Raw genomic sequence first — 19,980 nt, forward strand, 5'->3', positions numbered from 1 at the left:
TGAAATTTCATTTGAACAAAAAGGGAGAGTAGGTTGGAAGCTAAAAAGTAGGAGGTACTCCTAATGATAGGATTTTTTGTAATGATCAACCATATGAATGTTATTGGTGTTTGAAATGTTTATCTTTGGTGTACACACTCTTGTCTTTGTCTTACTGAGATATAATTTTAATATATTGATTATTCATGCAAATGCTCAAAGGTATTAATGGTTAACTAACTTAATTATGTTTTAAGATAAGTTTGATAGGTTAAGGGAATTGTGTCGAGGGGAACAAGTGTCATTCTCTTGATAAGTTTCTTTGTTTAGTTTTGTTCAAAAAATTAATTTAGAGAGATTATTAAGATAAATATTTTGAAGTAACTATCGAAATGTAATTGAAAGTGATCACAATCACTATCACTGTGACAAATCAGGTTATTTGATTATATTTTAGTTGTTGTCTAATAGGAGATCATATACCTCGCAGGTGCTGCAAATGTTTACATCAAAATTTCAATATCCATTGTATGGTTTGATACGAAATCTCCTTTTGACTTTTGGGATTTTTTATTATTACCTGCAATTACCACTTTATTTCTATCTATCATTGTTAGATTTCGTCATGATCGAATCACTCCATCCAGTTTAAAAATTTGTCTGAAAAATAAAAAAATTTAAATAAAATTATAAGTTCGAAAATAGGTTTAGACAAAAAAAAATTAAGCTTGTTTTCTAGACGGGTCGGGTCTCGAATAAGTTTTTTTGACTTAACCTGAATTTGGGAAAAAAATTTGTTGTTGTTTTATCATTATTTTGTTGCCTTTTCGCTATTATATTGTTACTATTTTATTATTATTGTTTGGATATTATATAACTCTTATTTTATTGTTAATTTTTTACTATTTTAAAAGATATATTTTAATGTTATTTAATTATAAAAAAATTAATTTGTTAGTAAATTCCCATAACCCGATTTATTAATTAATAATAATGAAATAGTAAATAATTCAATATTAGCATTTTTTTATTAAATTTATTTTTTATAACTTATTTTCAAAGTCGGACTGATATTGTCAAATTGAACTAATAATCCAACCCATATACAGGTGTCCATATAATCAAATTAAATATGATATCAGATAGCATTAATTATAAAATACTTGCTAATTTAGTTGAATCATTATTAAACATAATTTCTAAAACTAATATAACACTATCTTATAGACTTTGGTGGCCTGTAAATTATTAAATTTCGACATCTAATTAAACAATTTTCTAATTATAAATATCATATATAGTCATCAGTTTAATTTTCAACACTAAACATAAGTATTGGTGTTGGTGTGAAAGAGGTTGTTTTGGAGTGTTAAAAACGCACACCAATTCAACATGAATTAGTCTTGAGACCATTACCTTGCTCGTATATATTCAAGGATTTCTTTTCCTTTCCTTTTCGTGGATGAATGCACCCTACCGGCTTTTTTTTAGTGTGATTGTCGTAATATTGTTTCTCATTTAGTCTCTTGGCTCTTTTATTACAAGTTTTTTTTTTTTTTTTGTAACATCTATAATTCGTTTACCTCAGTCAGGTTAAGGATACGAAGTATTACGGCACACATTGAAACAAATGATATTATAAAACCTTTCAATTATTAATTTAACCATCAATATTCAATCTATACATTAAACATAGAACATATACAATTACAGGCATTATATCGAGTTTACCAAATTTTAAAAGTAGTTTAGAAACAATCAAGGACTAATGATACAAATAGAAAAATATGAAAAATTTTGGAAACATGGGTCACACGGCCATATGGTCCAGGAACATGGTCGTGCGGCCAAATCTTGTACAATTTCAAATTTTGGTCACACAGTCGTGTTGCAGACCGTGTGCCCACCCATGTGCAAATTGAAATAAGGTCACACAGTTGTGTCACAGGCCGTGTGAGATTCAAAATAAGGTTACACGATCATGTCTCCAAGCCATCAAGCCGTGTAACAGTCTGGTGTCGTGTGGAAAAATTTGCACTTAAAATCAAAATGACAAACGGTCGTATGAGCAGGCCGTGTATGGCACACGACCGTGTGATAGCCCGTGTCCCAGGCTGTATGCACCTAAAATAACTTCTAAAACAAGCCAAAACACTAGGTGCCAAGCCAAATCAAAATCAAACATTTACATGCCTTCAAAACATTTTCAAACCAGCTTAAAACATGTCAAAATATTCAACCTAAGTGCCTAAATTAATATGTCCTTAATGGCACCACATTTCATACTCTAACCAATTCACATTCAAAGTTCACAATTGCATGCTTTAAACACTTACCAAATTTACAATTCATCCATACCATTCATATCTACTCATACCATAACTTCTTTATTCACAAGTAGCTTAAACCAAAATGACTAAAACAAATACATATGGACATTTACAAGCCAAAAGCCAAAGACATATATACAAGTGAGCCAAAATCAAGTTTACACAACATCATCCAAGTATAAGATACATCACAAGTAATAAGTATCCAAAACATATACAAGACACCTATTACATGCCATATAACCCAAAGGTAAACATGTCAAAATCTACCGATAGATATCTGGATAGTGTGATCTTCAGGTTGATCCAACCGGCAGATTCCACAAAACATTATCTATGGAAAAAATAAGAAAAATGAGACGAGTAAGCTTCAATAAAACTTAATAAGTTCAACGGTTGAAACAATAAAACTTACTTTATAAGCATAGCAATTATACTTTAATAAGATTAATAAACAATAATCATGTCATCCACAATCATTCAACAAGTGAGTTAATATATATGTACAAGTTGCATAATCTATTCAATCACATGAGACCATTCGATATCAAGTCACGATTATATCAAAAAATCATGAAAACATTTATATAATTCAATAACAAGTCATCTACCACCTAGAAATTTGCCCGATGAACGATATAACAGATATGGATGCACAACTATCCACCCGAAACACGCCAAAAAACTCATACAAGCCAAGCCAACCGAGAACACGCCTTGGCACTAAGTGCCTAGCTCGTAGGCTAACATCCCTCTGGAAACACACCTGGGCACCAAGTGTCAAGCCCGAAGACTTTACATCCGCCCCTAGTAACACGTCAGAATTACTATAAATATAACACGATAACCCGCAACAAATACTAAACTCTGATATATTCAATGGATAACAATAAATCAGGAATCATCATCTCATCACAAGTCAATCCCCTACAACGTGCAATAAAACCTATTGGCATGCCAATTATACCCTATCCTACATTCATCCGTGCTCAAAACATATCATTAGGTTAACAATGTTCAAGACAGTTACTTTCTCAACTCACAATAGTTTATACCAATTCAAATATACCAAAAATATTCAATAACCACAATTCACAATCAATATAACATTTCAAATTATACTAAACTAAACTGAACGAACTTACCAGAGCTAAACTGCAGCGATAGCAAAAGTTTTAGGGACTAGTCATCAACTTTTCCTTTTCCATGATTATCTACTTGTTCTTGATCTATAAAATAGTTTATTTCAATTTAGTAGCATCAATTTCATGTAATATTCAATTTAAAGCACATGGCTTCCTATTTATAGTTTTTCACATTTGTCCCAAACTTTTACATTTTATTCAATTTGATCCTTAAGACCAAAATATAATTATTTTCACAATTAAACCCTATACCCATTGAACCTAATTCATAACCATCCCAAATCAATCCTCACATGCTAAAATTTCACAAGAAAAACATGTCATATTTTTATTATTTTCAATTAAATCCATAAACTTAAAAATCAACAAAATCCACTTTACAAAATGGTACTACATAATTATCAAACTTAATAATTTATCATAAAATTCAAGAACATCTCAAATTTATCCATGGTAACATTCTAAACATTTAACATTTTTACAAACTAGTCCTCGAGTTAACTAGATTAAGTTATAACAATGCTAAAAACATAAAAATCATTAAAAACAAGCAAATAAATCACTCACATGCAAGGTAACCTAGTTTGGTCGGCCGATTCTTTTGTCTCCAAAAATGGTGACTTTGGTTGAACACAAAAGAAATAAGGAAGATGGTAGCTTTAGTTTTGTTTTAGTTTATGTTTTAAATTGTTAATTACCATTTTACCCTTTTATTTTATTTAAAATTTCCTTAATAACCCAACATGACCGTCCACTATAAAACTTATGGTCTAATTACTACTTAACATCCTCAATTCATGTCTTTATATCCATTTAACACATATAACTTAATTGCAATTATTTTTGCAACTTTTACAATTTAGTCCTTTTTCTTTAATTAACCATGCAAACAATAAAATTACTGAACCAAATTTTAATATGACACTAATGACCTTGTAACTATTAAATAAATAATATTTACTGACTTACTCATCAGAATTGTGGTCCGGAAACCACTGTTTCCGACACAACTGAAAAACGGAGTATTACATTTTCCATCACAATTGGTCCACTCTGCTTACCTCACTAATTGATATGTTTAACATGAAATCAAGCAATTAAGTGTTGCTTTGATACTATCTGTTACGAGACCATTAACCTCTTCCCAAAAGACATGATGGTATGGCCTCGTTACACATGCATATCTATATTTTTTTCCTCATATTTTGAATCTAATTTTGACTCTAAAATCACCTTGTCTACTAAGTCTTCAATTTTGACATATACATTGGGAGTTAATGAATTTAATTTTCAGTTATTTTAGGTTTAGTTCATTTCTGGGTTTCGGTTGGATTCATTTGAGTTGATTTTTTGTGTTTAAATTAAGTTGAGTCAAATTTTAGAATTTGAGACAAAAGTAACAACTTTAAAGTACAATAATAAGTTTAATCTAGATTCTAACAAATAAATTGATAATTACAATCAAAATAAAATATACTAAATTATGGCACACTCACTTGAAAAAAATAATTATATAACAAGTTTATGAAAATTTGATATAAAAGTTAAAATAGTAAAGACTATAATGTTTTGAATTAAAATCTCAATGATTCTCTTTAGATGTATGTATTTTCAATATTTATCAAGACTATAAAAGATGTAAATAACCTCAAAAATAATATTGAGCTTTTGGTAATTTTACAATTGAGTCGGGACTTGATTATTGAATTACATCAACTTAGTCAAACATATTATAATAATATAAATAAAGATAAACTTCAATACTTAGATTTCATTTCTAAAAGTTAAAAATAAGTCATTTGTATCTTTATCTACCATCAAAGTTTGTAAGAGTTACATCATTAAGTGAAACCTTATTTCGAACATCATGGGTGATTAGTGGTGTTTGAGTGAAAGCAGGTTGTTTTGGAATGTCAAGATTTGAAATCTCACTATTAAGTATTGAAACAACTGTAGACATTGTGGGCCTATCTTTAGCATTTTCTTGAACGCATAGCAATCCAACATGTATGCATCTCCTTATTTCTTTCTCATTCTTTGAATCTGATTCAAACTCTGAAATAACCTTGTCTACTAAATCCCAAATACTGCCTTCGTTCCATAGTTTCCATGCCTGAAAACAAAAAACAACTGTGTCTAAATTATCCAGCCCAACTAAACCCAAAACTCTGAACTCAAAGCTTCAAAAGAGCTCAATTGGATCAATTTGATGTAAAGAATGAACTACATGAACTCTCTTGATTAGGTTTGTTTTACCTAAGCTTAAAATAAGTTTCATTTTCATGTTCAACTTCAAATTTGATTATTTGTACTCGAGCTCGAGTTTGAATTGAAAATTTTTCAATATTAATTTAAAGGAAAAAAGCTCAATTAAGTTTGCAAGCTACTTTATAAGTATTAAGATTTTCAAACTCAGCTTGCATGATAGCTCAATTCAACAATTACTGAGTTGAATTCAAGGTTTCTTGAACCAAACCTTAATATCTTCCAAATATGGCTTCTTAACCCCTCCCCCCACTCCCATTTTAGTTCTCTTAGTTGGTATAGTACAAGACAACATAGGTTTAAGTGCACTTAAGCATGTATTTTCCTCTAAATTATGGGTTTCGGGAAGATATAAATAGCGATAGGAATGGTATAAAAAATTATCCTATATACTTACATATCCTAAGAGGCTAAGATCATACTCATTGTTGTAAAAGCTTGTGTGTTTTTTTCCGCTAACAATCTCTAGCAATAGAACTCCAAAGCTGAATACATCTGATTTCTCTGAAAATTGCCCTTGCATTGCATACTCAGGAGACATATAACCACTGAATTTAACATTAAAAACAACATTAATTACAACCTTAACTTAAACTTATTCATGAGCGGATTTCAATTAAATTAAATAATAAAATTATTAAAAAAATATTTTTTAATATTTTATTTTTTAAATTAGTAAAATGAGTCCAAAACCCAAGTAGGCCACACTCGATTGAGGTCTACCCGACCATAGACATATTTATATCATATTTTGTCCAAAAAATGAATAAGATTAAATGATAAGGAGAAAGTTTGAACTTACTAAGTTCCAACAATCCTTTTAGTGTTGGCTTGATTTTCATTTGCTCCAAAAATCCTGGCCATCCCAAAATCTGAAATTTTTGGATTTAACTCTTCGTCAAGTAAAATGTTACTTGCTTTTAGATCTCTATGTATAATCTTCAATCTTGAATCTCTATGAAGATAAAGCAATCCTCGACTAATCCCTTCAATAATATTGAAGCGTTTTCTCCAATCCAATACATTTTGTTTAGATGGATCTATAACAAAAATTAAACAATAAGAACTACAAGATTAATTGCTAATTCCTATAATAGTGGATCTAAACTACAATCATCGTTGTATTTTTTACCATATTGTATTCATTGTGATTATGAACGAAATTGATGTTATGTCAATCAATTGAAATAAATATTCAACAATGAATAAAGGTTCCTATTTAAATGTCGGAATATAACAACATTAGGAATGTTCGTGGACCAAGCCATAACTTATTTTTCATATCTTCTTACATAGGCTTGCACCAGATAAAATCGGGGACCAACTTTATTAGCAATAAAAACTTTGAATATTATTTTTATATTTTATAATTAAATTTAAAGTAAAAAATTAATAATACCTTAAGCCATAATTTCAGTATGAACTTATAAAACTCTAGTTCTCGGCCCAACTTGTACGAACTAGATGAATAATCCGATCATTTTACAAGTCTAGCTATTTGATTGTTTAGGCATATTCATTGATTAGGTTGGATCTCAGCTTGGTTCTCAAAAATTCATGATTAGGTTAAAATATATTGTAAGTTTCTATATTTTTATTTTTAAAGATTTAGTCTCTCTATTTTTAAATTTTAATATTCAAGTTCAATTGTTAACAGTGTTTTTTTGTTAAATTTGTTGAGGTGACATTTTGAAATTTAAAAAAATTACTTGATAATCATGTGACTAAAAATGAAATTGTCAGAACAAAAATTTAACATAATGATTTGAATAATATTAATAGTTAAACTGTAATTTTGAAATCTAAAAAAGAAGTAACTAAAATTATTAAAAATAAAAGAACAGAGACTAAATTTTAAATTTATAAAAAAATACAAAGACTTTGACATATTTAACCCTAAAAAAATATACTAACTTTTATATAATTAAAGTTAAGTTGGATTTGGCTATATAGAAGTCCAAACTATATCCAAGATCTAACTAGTATGGATTGGACCTACCAAGTCAAGCAAGTTAGACTTATCAAATTAGGTAGAGGGTAAGTCATGGACAAGTTTAAGTTCTACCAAAAAAATTTGTACTAATCTTTATTAGATCGAGTGATAAGAAATTCGATACATCTTAAATGACATTTTAAGTTTGAATTTTGTGAATGAAAAAAACAAATTCGAAAAAGCTTTGCCCTTTATTTTGCCTAATTTAGCTAGATTCTAAATTTAATCAAGATCCAATATAACTATTAGAAGAATGATAAAAGAAAATGGTAAAAAAGGATTGGTATAAGTTACTAACCAAAGAGAAAAGCGTCCAAACTTTTGTTGGGCATATACTCATACACCAGCATCTTCTCTTCTCCTTCGACACAACACCCAAATAATCTAACCAGATTTCGATGTTGGAGCTTAGAAATCACCACCACTTCATTCATAAATTCTTCCAATCCTTGCCCCGAAGCTTTCGACAGTCTCTTCACTGCTATTTCCTTTCCATCGTCTAATGTTCCCTACGCACAAAATTCAGCTCATAAGACTTTATGGAAAAAAAAAAAAAGTCATTTCAGTGACGCTAGCTTTGTTGGAAATCACCATCGTTTATTACCCTGTAAACTGGACCGAAACCACCCTGCCCTAGCTTTTTTGTGTCATGGAAGTTGTCCGTCGCGGTGGCGAGTACTTCGAAATTGAATAGTGGTAGTTGCTGGAGTTCAACTCCAACTAATTTTTCTTCTACATTTTCACTATAAATTTGGAGTTTGATCTGTTTCCATATTTTATTCCTTCCTGAGATAGAAATCAGAGAAGCACAGATTTGAATTTTTCTATAATTCAATTTCACTTGAATTCCAAGCAGCAATTTCAAATCAGTCCAATTCCAGTTTTATTCTATCTAGAATTTGAATCTCATCTAAAGGTGCCTACACAATTTATTACCTCTTTGTTTAGCCATCCTACACCATAAGAAGAGTGCAGAAATTGTTATTATGACTATGCCCGCAATGGCTGTAGTAACGACAATGACCTTATTGCTTTTCCCTTTATCTGCAAATCCAGAAACTTGGTTTATAAAACACTAAAAAAGCAGATTAATTGACACAATTCATAAAACACATGGTCGACATGGAAGACAAGTTTACCAAGTTCCGAAGATGGCAGACGAATGTAAAGATCGACTCCGTGACTGGAGAATTTCTGCACGTCAATCAAATCTCCACCCCAAAACATGCAACCAATGCCATCATCATAGGCATAAGCCACGCAGGAACAATTCTTCAAGCATTGATCTTTGCAGTCCCTGTTAATTAATGATGACCGGTCCGGAAATGCCGGCACTTTCATCATCTTTAGCCTTAAAAACCCATCATCTCCTTGGCCTGTTTCACTGCCATTGTTGCTATCTCTTTGGAACTGCAAAGGGGTAGTCCTCAAACACCCACTACTCCAATTACCTTTACTCCATCCCTCTATATTCCTAGGCTTAAACCCCTTCAAGCAACTGCAAATGGGTCGTTTCGTTGAATCGCATATCCCAAATGGCCCACACTTCCCATAATCATTACAATCGGTTTGAAGAATAGGGTAGCTGTTTACCCAGTCCCCTTTCCCCGCATCCCAGCGTCGTTCGACGAATTTCCCCTGAGAATTCAGTTCATAGTACATCAACATAGAGTTATTAGAAAATTTATAAGTGAGATAGTACGTTTGTTGTTGATTATCTACAGCCATATAAAACCCATCAAGATAACCGGTGAGTATTACGCCAATAAAGATATTCCCATTCCATGGACCGGTACGAAAATAGAGCTGGTTATTCTTCCGAATGATGCCCTCTGGGATGTTGAAAGGCTCAATGGCAAAAGAAAAGTTACCATCAGATGGATCATCAATGCTTTTCCATGATTTCAGCTCCACTTTACGACCCTTTTCAACATAAGTGCCGATCTCCATAGTTTCAATGAAGGCATTAGAAGGATCTTGAAAACTCTCCCATAAGCTGCTTCCTCCATCCTCACCATTATTGAGGACAAGGTTTCCAGAGTCTAAAAGCTTGGCAGTTGTTGCATTAGGAACCAAATTCGTAACATTTGATGACCAAAGAATCTCAGCTTTTCCATTCAAAACAACAAGTTTGCCATCATCTGATATGTTGAGAATCCCAGAAGAGTCCTTGAGAGGCTTGTTTCTGTTCGCTACCCATACCACTGTTTGTAGGGGGATTTGATGGTACAATATCCCTACATAACGATTGCTGGAATTAGCAAAGCTGAAGAATCCCAATCGGAAAACTCCACTATGGGAGATTATAGATTCAGGGTCTTTGATGGGTTTTGATGGTGTTATGGTGTCTAAAGCAGTACAAAACTGCAAGGAAAAGCAAGATATTAAAGTTAGTAAAACAGAGCAGCTAATAGTTTTCCCCATGACCGTTTAAGTGCAGAACATGGAACTGATCCTACGATTGTATGAATGATATTAATAAAAGTCAAATAACAGATAAGGCCACTTGTCAAATGATCCTATGGTGTTATGGTCCCTTTCATAGTTTCTTTGCTTTTCTAAATACGTATTTTTAAATCAAAGTTCATTAGCTTTGAACATGTGATGATGTGTCATGTAAACTTTGACTTTTTGTTATAGTTAGATAAACATTATGTCTTTTTTCCTTTTTAAATGTTTAAAAAAATCATTTAATTATACAAAATATGTCAATATGTATATATATCAGGTCAACACATAGTCTAATCAGATTACTTGAGAATTAGTAAAGAAAGATGATTGCCAAGACTAAAAATATCAAAGGATTGAGTTCACAAATTAGTGGTGTATCTTTGCCTTTAATTTGTCATCTTTAAATGTGATGACGTGAAATATAAATGTTGATTTTTGTATAATTAAATAATTATTATATTTTTTGTCTTTTTCACATACATAAAAATTTATATTAACTACACAAAATATATTAATATGTATGCGTTACGTACGTCGTACAATTAAGTACAAGTGTGAAAAAATTGATTGTCAATATTGAAAATACATATTGTTAGTTGCCTAGATGAAACTCCGGCTACAATTGCAATTGGAAGATTGCGCAACCTGTCATATATATATATATATATATGTTGGCATATTTGTTATTGAAAAATATAGGCAGGGGCGAAGTTAGAAAAATTTTTTAGGGAGGCCGAATGAAATTTTAATTTTTTATAGTTTATATTTTTTATAATTTGTAGAGGATTAAATTGAATTTTTATAATTTTATGGGAAGCCAAAGTGCAATTTTACCTTTACTAATTTGAAATTTTTAAAAAAGTTTAAGGGTCAAAATAATAATTTTACATTTTAGGGGGGTCGGGGCCCATGCCAGCCCCCCTGCCTCCGCCCCTGAATATAGGTTTAATTCTTACATCACTTTGAGGATTTTAAGCAACAACATGTTGAATGTCAGTCAAATAATCACTCTATTTAAAGATTTTCTGCTATTGTGCTATCTTAAATAAAGAGATCTGATTTTTATAGAAGTCTATTTCTCAAAGATGTTTGAACATTTTGTTTCCTTATTAAAAATTTATCAAGCACAATTCAAGGGAATACACGTTCACATGGATTGAAGAATTGCAAGCTGTTAATACTTATTTAAAGAAGACTTGTTTGTTTCATTATAGACAATTATGAGATAGCACTTGTCTGTTCATTGCGAACCTATTCTTAATACAAATTCACATTCTGCACTCATCATATATTGATGTACGGAAGTGAGGTTAGAACTTAGTGAAAAAGTTGAACTCAAATCACATTCTGCACTGCATATTGATAATGAATTAGTCTCTAAGTAATATCTCATAGATATAGTAAAGTTTTTCCAATTGTATAACCATTTTCTATGATTGTCTCTATCAACTTAATTTGCAATTGCCATGTAATTTCAATATTTCTTTGCATAGTCCGAAAAGTGGAGAGATTAAAAATATCAAATTATATAGAAAGACAAAATTCACAAAATATATATAGTGTAATGACCTTCTATAGAATTTGACTTTTTTTTAAAGAAAGACTTTCACTGATAATGTAACACCTCTAACATGTATTTGTCACCAGAATAGGGCTTCAGAGCATTACCGGACTTATCAATTAAACAATCACACAATTTTCATATCCAAACAAATATCATTCAAATACAATCATATAGTCCCTAATACAAGCCCTCGAGGCCTAAAACAAGCATTAGAAGCGGTTCGGGACTAAACCGGGAACTCAAGGAAATTTTGGAAAACATAGAAAATTTTCAAAATACAGGGGACACACGCCCATGTGGCCCGACCGTGTGGACATTCAAAATGGGAAGCCCATGTCTTACCCCTGTAACTCACTGACTTGGGTCATACGGCCAACCACACGCCCGTGTGACTAGCCCGTGTACCCTTCGAAATGGCCTCACACGCCCATGTGCTATGCCGTGTGAAAACTAGAGGGTATACTGACTTATGTCACACGGTCAAGTCACACGCCCGTGTACTAGGCCGTATGAAGCTACTAACTTGGTTTCTAAATAAGTACCAGGGGACACACGCCCGTGTCTCTACCCATGTGGACAAAAATAAGCTACATTTCACCACATTTCTCACCCAAAATGTTGTCAACCTAAGCTCAACAATGCACAAACAACCAATGCATAAATAGGCACTTATAATCAAATACTCATAAACATCCCAAATAGCCATTCAAATTCAAACCAATTTCATATCCAAAATCACCTAAATGATCAAACTCACCAATTAGACTTTGTGCCTAAATCAACAAGCATACCACATTCTCAAATTCCATCATTTTGTACTCAAAATACCAATTCACAACAAGGCATTCACATAGCAATTATAAACCAAATATCAAAGGCCACTTACACATATATACATAACCAAGTATACCAAAATAAGCCAAATCACATCGCTATACACATAACCAAAACATACTTCATTTACAAGCCAAGCTTTGAAATCACTATAAAACACAAAAAAGTAAACAAAATAAGCTATTAAGCTTAGTAAGCTCGTATGGCTAATAAGTATAATTTACCATCCGTTCACAATTTAAGTAATCTAAACATAATGTACTACAACTCAACTTAATCACAAGGCTAATACATATTCATCCACATAGTAAATCATGAAACTTACAAATTTCATGAATTCAATACTTATATGATTTACGTACATACCTGCACTAATCTCTTACCTTTTCATATCATCAATATACCCATTGAACCATTCGGAATAATATCGGATACTTGGGAATCTCGCACACTAAGTGCCAATAAATGGTCGAAACCATCCCAATCTCATATCTCATATAAATGCTCACTATCGAGCTATCACCGGGTCTGCTCACACAAGCTGACAGTCAAGACGTAACTACACGGTGCTGCTCACACAAGCTGACGAGAACCCACAACACATGCCGAAAAACTCAACCACCGGTAGAACGTACAGACCAGCACCCAAACATGGTAACCTCTAATAACATGTCATTTGTATCCTATCTATTCCTAAGGTTCAACTGGGATTTCATACATCACCAATCTTAGTCGAATGTTTTCGTGAAGTCATATTCATCAATAATGTAATAATAAAGCACTTAAAACACAATTACATTAATGCTTATTAACATACGAACTTACCTCGATCACAAAAACGACGGAATAAGATTGACTAGTCCAATACTTTATCTCTCCCTCGATCTAGATCCGTACGAGGCTCAACTTGATCTAAATAATAAAATTCAATCCATTTAGTATTCATTCTATTCAATTCAGCCCAAAATACATATATTTCAATTTTACACTTTTACATTTTAACACATTTATAATTTAGTCCCTAGCTCAAAAAAATGCAAATTCATGCAATTGAGTCCACACTCATGCTAGCCGAATTTCATCTATGCTCATAGCAGCCCACACATTTACCACATAATTTTTACATTTCTCAATTTAATCCCTAATTGATGATTTTATCAAAAATCACTTAACAATTGTTGTTTATTTAACAACAACCATCCATTTTCTACCATTAAACTTCAAAACACATGCACATTCATCAATGGTAAAACCCTAAACTTTTAACAGTTTCACAAATTAGTCCTTGGGCTAGCTAGATTAAGCTACAACGACTCTAAAAAAAAAAAGAAATCATTAAAAACAGATCAAAAATACACTTATATGCTTAGAAGGACTATGGCCGAACCTTGGAAGGTCTTTAATGGCTTCCTTAGGTGCTAAATTTGGTTGAAGAGGAAAGAAAGAAAGATGATATCTTTCTTTTACTTATTTTATTTTATGATGTTTATTCATTTACCAAATTAACCTTATTCATTAACTTATCATTCACCTATTTAATGTCCATATTTGTCCACTCAAATAAACAATGGTCTATTTATCACATAAATCCCTTAACTATTTAATTTCATAGCTATTAGATCCCTTTATCTTATAGAACTCAAGTTTTATACTTTTTGCGATTTAGTCCTTTTTATCAAATTAAGTAAGAAATTGATAAAATTTCTTAACAAAATTTTTATACGACACTACTAACATGCTGTAGACATGAAAATAATAAAAAAATAAATATTTCAATCTCAGATTTGTGGTCCTGAAACCACTATTCCTATTTTACTGAAAACAGGCTGTTGCAAATAAAATATATATTCACTTGGTAGTCATGTAGCAATAAAAATAATATTGAAAATACTAGTTAGGATTTTTTTCTTAAAAATACTCATTCGAACTTGTCATAATAAAATATATTTTTTTGTTGTTGTGCTCTTAAGAAAAATTGGCGTCAGTATTTGATTGAAATAATTAGCAATATTAACTATTTAAACAAACTAAAAACACTATAAAGTAGAGGACCAATTTATAAAAAAGAAATTAAAGTATATATATTACATCTCAAGTTTCAAAGATAGTATAAAAGCCAAAATTGAAATTTGGCCCATTATTTTATAATGTAAATAAAATAAAATAAAAACAAACTGAAAAGAAACGGAAGTCACTTGTCTGTCTCTAAGACTTTTAATATATTCAAATTATATAGAACCACATAATATTTTAATAAAAATTTAACAATATTGACATCATATTTTTGTTTATAAACTAGTAAATTATTAATTATGCTATTTTCTTATAGTTAAAGTTTTGTAAGTTGTAGATTTAATTTATGTATTTTAATTTGATAATTATTGAAATTACAGTATTGACTCGAATGATGGCCGTTAGATTATGTAGATTATGTATTAACAAAATCTTATCTGAAAAATATATTATCAAATGTATAATGACATATTAGCTTGTTGTTTGCACATAATACTCACAAAAATAATGTTATATTAGTTAATGAATTTAACTACTATGGTTCGAGTTAGGGATTAAATCTCATTGTAAATTTTTTATTAAAAAACCAAAGTAAACCACCGGTATGCTGCGCGTCGTGGCTAAATCTCATTGTAAATCAATCATCTCCATTTCTTTTTGCTTAAATACCATGTCTTTAAGATGGGCTTACGCAAATTTTTGGGGCTGAAGCCCATAGCTCAGTCCATTTCTCCCTGCACTTCCCTACTAGTATCTTCATTTCTTTCAGCAAAGCCACCACATTTGAACATTTTCAGGCATCCATTTCCCTACTAGTATCTTCTTTCCCTCTCACGCTGTGTCTTAACCGGCGTCCGCCGCTTCAGGTTAGTCCACCTTTTTCTTTCTTTTATTCTTCGCCGGCGTAGGTTTAGGAGTTGAATAAAACGTATACATGTTTCGGAAATGAGTTTTCAAACTTTGGGTTTGTATACTTCTTGGGAGTTCTTAATGTTTTTTCCCCCTTTTTGTTCTTTCGAAAGGATGAATTCTTGAAATGCTGAAATTTGGTTTTTTTTTCTCTTTTTCTTTTTTGTTGAACGTGGTTTATATTGTGAAAAAGTGTACTTGAGCAAAATGGGTTACCTTTGATCTTACTGTTAGTTTGTAGTCGTATTGATGGTGCTTTTTTTTTTTATGAAAGTTATCCTTTTAATATCTTTCACACATTTTATTACGTAATGAATTTATGGGTTTTGATTAATGTTAGCAGTTGATAATCATTATGGATTGCTACAGTGTTTATGGAATCATGCTATGGATTTTAAGTTTTAGAAATCGAACTTGTTCTACCAATTACCTGTTTTTATAGAAATAGTCTAATATGGTCATGGAACATGAGTTTGCTATATAAGGCCTTTTATCATCTACATTCATTTTTCTCTCATTTTCAGGTGAAATGAAGCGACTTTATTAGATTGCACATGCTCTCGATTTAAATTCTTCGGTCCCCAAGGTTGTCCTTTCTTGACTAGTCTTTCCGAGCTACGTTTGGCGGATGTTGGTAAAGTCATGCAGCCAGTTCTCGTTTTTCCTTGTAAGACGCATAGTACATACTTATGTAGTGTATGCCATCTGCATCATCTCGTGTAGTGTTACATGGCCTGTCTATATCCCGAATCCAGAAGTTCATTCCTAAAAAGTGGAAACAAAGTGTCAAACCTGTAGATATCCAATCCAATCCACTGTCGGAATCATCTGATTACCGAGGGAATGAGTTGAAAACAATCATTACTGATGATGCATCTATGTTAGAAAACCTTGTTATATCTCTCAAGGAATTTGTAACCCGAGGACATATACTGAAAGCATTTAAATCATATTCTTTAATTCAGCTCCATGTCTCTTCCACTGCTTATGATGTTATCTTACACCCCGTCTCTTCTCTTCTCGTATCCTGCACAAACCTTAAATTGCTTCTGCCGGGTAAACAGCTTCATGCCCAAATCATCTCACTGGGTTTGGAACAACACCCTCTTCTGGTTCCTAAGGTCGTCACGTTCTACACTAAATTTAATCTTTTGGATGATGCTCGAGTTGTTACAGAGAATTGTAAAATTTTGCACCCATTACCCTGGACTTTGCTTATATCTTCCTTTGTTAAGAATGAGCATTTTAAGGAGGCACTCTCTGCCTATACAAAAATGTTGAATAGGGGGATTATACCGGATAATTTCACCTATCCATCTGTTTTGAAGGCTTGTGGTGAGGAATTGGATGTCAATTTTGGGAGGATGGTTCATAGCTCAATTACTGCTAGTTGTCATGACTGGAACCTGTACGTGCATAATGCTTTGGTTTCCATGTATGGGAAATTTGGTAAAGTGGATGTTGCTCGTGATTTATTTAACAAGATGCTGGAGAGGGATGATGTCTCTTGGAATACAATGATCGGTTGTTATGCCTCCAAGGGCATGTGGCAAGAAGCGTTTGAACTCTTTGATTGCATGCATGCTGAAGGCATCGAGCCAAATTTTATAACTTGGAACACTATAGCTGGAGGGTGCTTGCGAACACGGAATTTCAAGCGTTCACTGGAGTTGCTTTCTCAGATGAAAAGTAATGGATTCCACTTGGATCCAGTGTCAATGATCATTGGGTTGGGGGCATGTTCTCATATTGGAGCCTTGAAATTGGGGAAAGAGATTCATGGTTCTGCAATTCGGAGCTGTTGTGATGAGTTTGAGAATGTCAGAAACGCAATGATTACTATGTATTCTAGGTGCAAAGATCCAGAGCATGCCTATATTTTGTTTCAGTCAATCAAAGAAAGGAGCATAATTACTTGGAACTCGATGCTTTCTGGTTACACCTACATGGATAAGTCCGAAGAAGCATCTTTCCTATTTCAGGAGATGTTGCTTTCTGGGGTTGAACCTAATTATGTTACAATTGCCAGCATCCTGCCTCTTTGTGCTAGAGTGGCAAATCTGCAACATGGCAAAGAATTCCACTGCTACATTACACGGCGCAAAGTTTTTGAGGATTGTTTGTTACTGTGGAATGCTCTTGTCTCTATGTATGCAAGGTCAGGAAAACTTGTTGCCGCTAAGCGTGTATTTGATTTAATGCAAAAGAGGGATGAAGTTACGTATACTTCTTTGATTGCTGGATATGGGATGCAGGGAGAGGGACATATTGCTATAAAGCTATTTGAAGAGATGATTAGCCTCCAGATCAAGCCGGATCATTTAACGATGGTGGCTGTTCTATCGGCTTGCAGCCATAGCGGTCTAGTAATTGAAGGCCAATTTTGGTTTGAAAAGATGCAAAGTTTCTATGGTTTAGTTCCCCGTTTGGAGCACTTCTCTTGCATGGTCGACCTTTACGGGAGGGCAGGATTGTTGAATAAAGCAAAGGAAATAATCACAAGGATGCCTTATAAACCAACCGCTGCCATGTGGGGCACTCTCTTGGGTGCTTGCAGGATCCATGGAAATACGGATATAGGAGAATGGGCAGCTGAGAAACTTTTGGAACTTAGACCCGAACATTCAGGTTACTATGTGTTGATTGCTAACATGTACGCTGCCGCTGGTTGTTGGAACAAACTAGCAAAAGTCAGGACTCTGATGAGGGATTCGGGTGTAACCAAGTCTCCCGGTTGTGCATGGGTGGATGTGGGATCTGTTTTTTCTCCATTTGTTGTGGGGGACACATCGAATCCTTACGCACCGGAGATTTACCAGGCATTGGATGGACTGACTGAACTGATGAAGGATGCCAGTTATGTTTCAGATGGTGAAGTACTTCTCGAAGGAACCGGATGAAACCCAGAGTACGAAAATCCGTTTTAGTTCACCGATAGTGTTTTGATAGGGTCCCGAAGTGAAACATTTTTTTTCCTATAGGAGATTTCATGATGGATAGAGTTAGACATTAAAGTTGGTCCTTCAAACTTGGTTAATTAGTAGCATAATGGAACAATTTTAAGCTAATTTCCATATGTTCCCATTCTTGGTTATATAGCTCAAATATGGTGCAAATATAAGTTGATTCTTCTAAGCCTTAAACATGATTTTGGCAATCAAAGGTAGGTTTGTGTAAGGTTTTGCCATTCTTGAATAGTTATTAACAGAGTTGAACTGAATGACCTTTGTTTTTGCTGAAAAGTATGCTTCTTCTTTTTTTGCCGCTGGGCATGCTGTAGTTGGTTTTACGTATATTTGTATGTGTCGTGTAATTGTATTTCCTTTGCACTTTTTACTTTTCAAAAAAAATTGATTAGGTATTAGTTTAATTGACATGAATATTATTGTCAATGTAAGAGAATTTAAGTTTGAATGCGTTATGAAGCATTATTTTCTTATTAATAGGTTGTAGTTTATAATTTTTTTCAATGGTTTAAGAAGGTTCATGGGCCAAGCACTCTGCTGGGTCCAGTCAGCTCATTCTATTTTGAGTTGGGTTTGGATTTAGTATTTTCAACTTAAAGGTGAGCCAGCTTAACCTAAATTATTGTTTAAAAAATAAATAAAATTATTTTTTAAATATTTAGATTTATAATTTCTATAATTAAATTTAAATAAAATTATTTTTATTAATTTTTAAACAGTAAAACAAGTCAAACTCGAGATTGGGAAAGTCTTTGGAATCAAGTTTAAACTTGGTCCATGAATGTCTCTAGTTGTTTTGATAATTTCAATAGGGCCTCTGGTAATATTATAATTTTAGTCCTTTTAGCTTCTTTGTTAAAAGGAAAATTTTATCTAAAAATTCAATTTAAATTATTTTAATACAATGTTTTTAATTTTGGTCTTAAATTTTATTTCAATCTCAGCACTAAATTTTTAGTTCAACCCTAAATACAATATTATTATACGATAAAATAATTAAAATATGATATAAAAGATAATACAATTATGAAAATACATTCATAAATGTGTGAGTTTATACATAGAAATTATTTATACATATAATAACTTAAACGATAATACTAAAAATAGTCGAAAATAATACAACCATTCAAATTGTCAAATCTATATTTTTAGATTAGTTACTATCCCTCTAAATTACCAAACCTTATTTTCATTTCATTAATAGGCTACTCACTAGGGTTTGGCCTGCCTTAAAAGTAAGTAAATTCTCCATGGCCATGGCTACCTAAAATGTCATCCCCCCCCCCCTTTTTTTCCCCTCATGTAAACATCTTTCTAAGCTTGTGATTGTTGATACAGAGATATCGGAGCGGTGGTTAGTGACAATTTATACAATGTCCGTGTGAAGAGCCATAAATAATGGTAAAAAAGAAGAGTTGAGAGGCGAATTGAGAAAGTAACAATAAGGTCCTTCCTTTTACATTCAGGAATGGTGGAGGTTTATATAAAATCTTCAAGTGAATCCCAATGCCTCCGATTATCCCCCTAA

The 19,980-nt window shown here is 32.4% G+C and overlaps 2 protein-coding genes and 1 long non-coding RNA gene across 6 annotated transcripts; 1 reads left to right on the top strand and 2 right to left on the bottom strand.

The window, feature by feature from the left end:
- Positions 1-2,339: 2,339 nt before the first annotated feature.
- On the bottom strand, positions 2,340-3,155 carry LOC128296262 (uncharacterized). The gene is made up of 2 exons (XR_008286808.1): positions 2,924-3,155; positions 2,340-2,643 (listed from the first exon to the last, which is right to left on the bottom strand). It is a non-coding gene; the product is annotated as an uncharacterized LOC128296262 (long non-coding RNA).
- Positions 3,156-5,195: 2,040 nt separating this feature from the next.
- Positions 5,196-10,202, bottom strand: LOC108481758 (G-type lectin S-receptor-like serine/threonine-protein kinase At1g11330). Of its 4 annotated transcripts, none has more exons than XM_053031388.1 (7): positions 8,852-10,200; positions 8,649-8,756; positions 8,317-8,498; positions 8,011-8,221; positions 6,522-6,591; positions 6,117-6,267; positions 5,196-5,567 (listed from the first exon to the last, which is right to left on the bottom strand). In XM_053031388.1, the coding sequence occupies exons 1-7, from the start codon at positions 10,134-10,136 to the stop codon at positions 5,262-5,264; spliced, it is 2,313 nt and encodes a 770-aa protein (XP_052887348.1). In that variant the 5' UTR covers positions 10,137-10,200; the 3' UTR covers positions 5,196-5,261. The 4 variants fall into 4 exon arrangements, with proteins under 4 accessions (XP_052887348.1, XP_017640330.1, XP_052887350.1 ...); XM_017784841.2 differs by having other exon boundaries at positions 6,522-6,759; XM_053031390.1 differs by having other exon boundaries at positions 5,391-5,567; positions 6,142-6,267; positions 6,522-6,759; positions 8,852-10,202.
- A 5,065-nt stretch (positions 10,203-15,267) lies between these two features.
- Positions 15,268-18,725, top strand: LOC108483189 (pentatricopeptide repeat-containing protein At1g71490). Its single transcript, XM_017786454.2, has 2 exons — positions 15,268-15,440; positions 16,008-18,725. The coding sequence occupies exon 2, from the start codon at positions 16,182-16,184 to the stop codon at positions 18,381-18,383; it is 2,202 nt and encodes a 733-aa protein (XP_017641943.1). The 5' UTR covers positions 15,268-15,440; positions 16,008-16,181; the 3' UTR covers positions 18,384-18,725.
- The last annotated feature ends 1,255 nt before the right edge of the window (positions 18,726-19,980 follow it).

The sequence above is a fragment of the Gossypium arboreum genome, chromosome 1, assembly GCF_025698485.1.
Source record: "Gossypium arboreum isolate Shixiya-1 chromosome 1, ASM2569848v2, whole genome shotgun sequence".
NCBI classification, from domain to species: domain Eukaryota; kingdom Viridiplantae; phylum Streptophyta; class Magnoliopsida; order Malvales; family Malvaceae; genus Gossypium; species Gossypium arboreum.

What these genes read in the sequence shown, in the direction of transcription:
- LOC108481758 (XM_017784841.2), bottom strand. Translation starts at nt 10,136, where the DNA reads ATGGGGAAAACTATTAGCTGCTCTGTTTTACTAACTTTAATATCTTGC. An exon ending in TTTGGACGCTTTTCTCTTTG is followed by an intron (nt 6,760 to 8,010) that starts GTTAGTAACTTA and finishes TTTTTGTTATAG; the next exon opens with ATCCATCTAAACAAAATGTA. An exon ending in AAAAGGATTGTTGGAACTTA is followed by an intron (nt 6,268 to 6,521) that starts GTAAGTTCAAAC and finishes TGTTAAATTCAG; the next exon opens with TGGTTATATGTCTCCTGAGT.
- LOC108483189 (XM_017786454.2), top strand. Translation starts at nt 16,182, where the DNA reads ATGCCATCTGCATCATCTCGTGTAGTGTTACATGGCCTGTCTATATCC.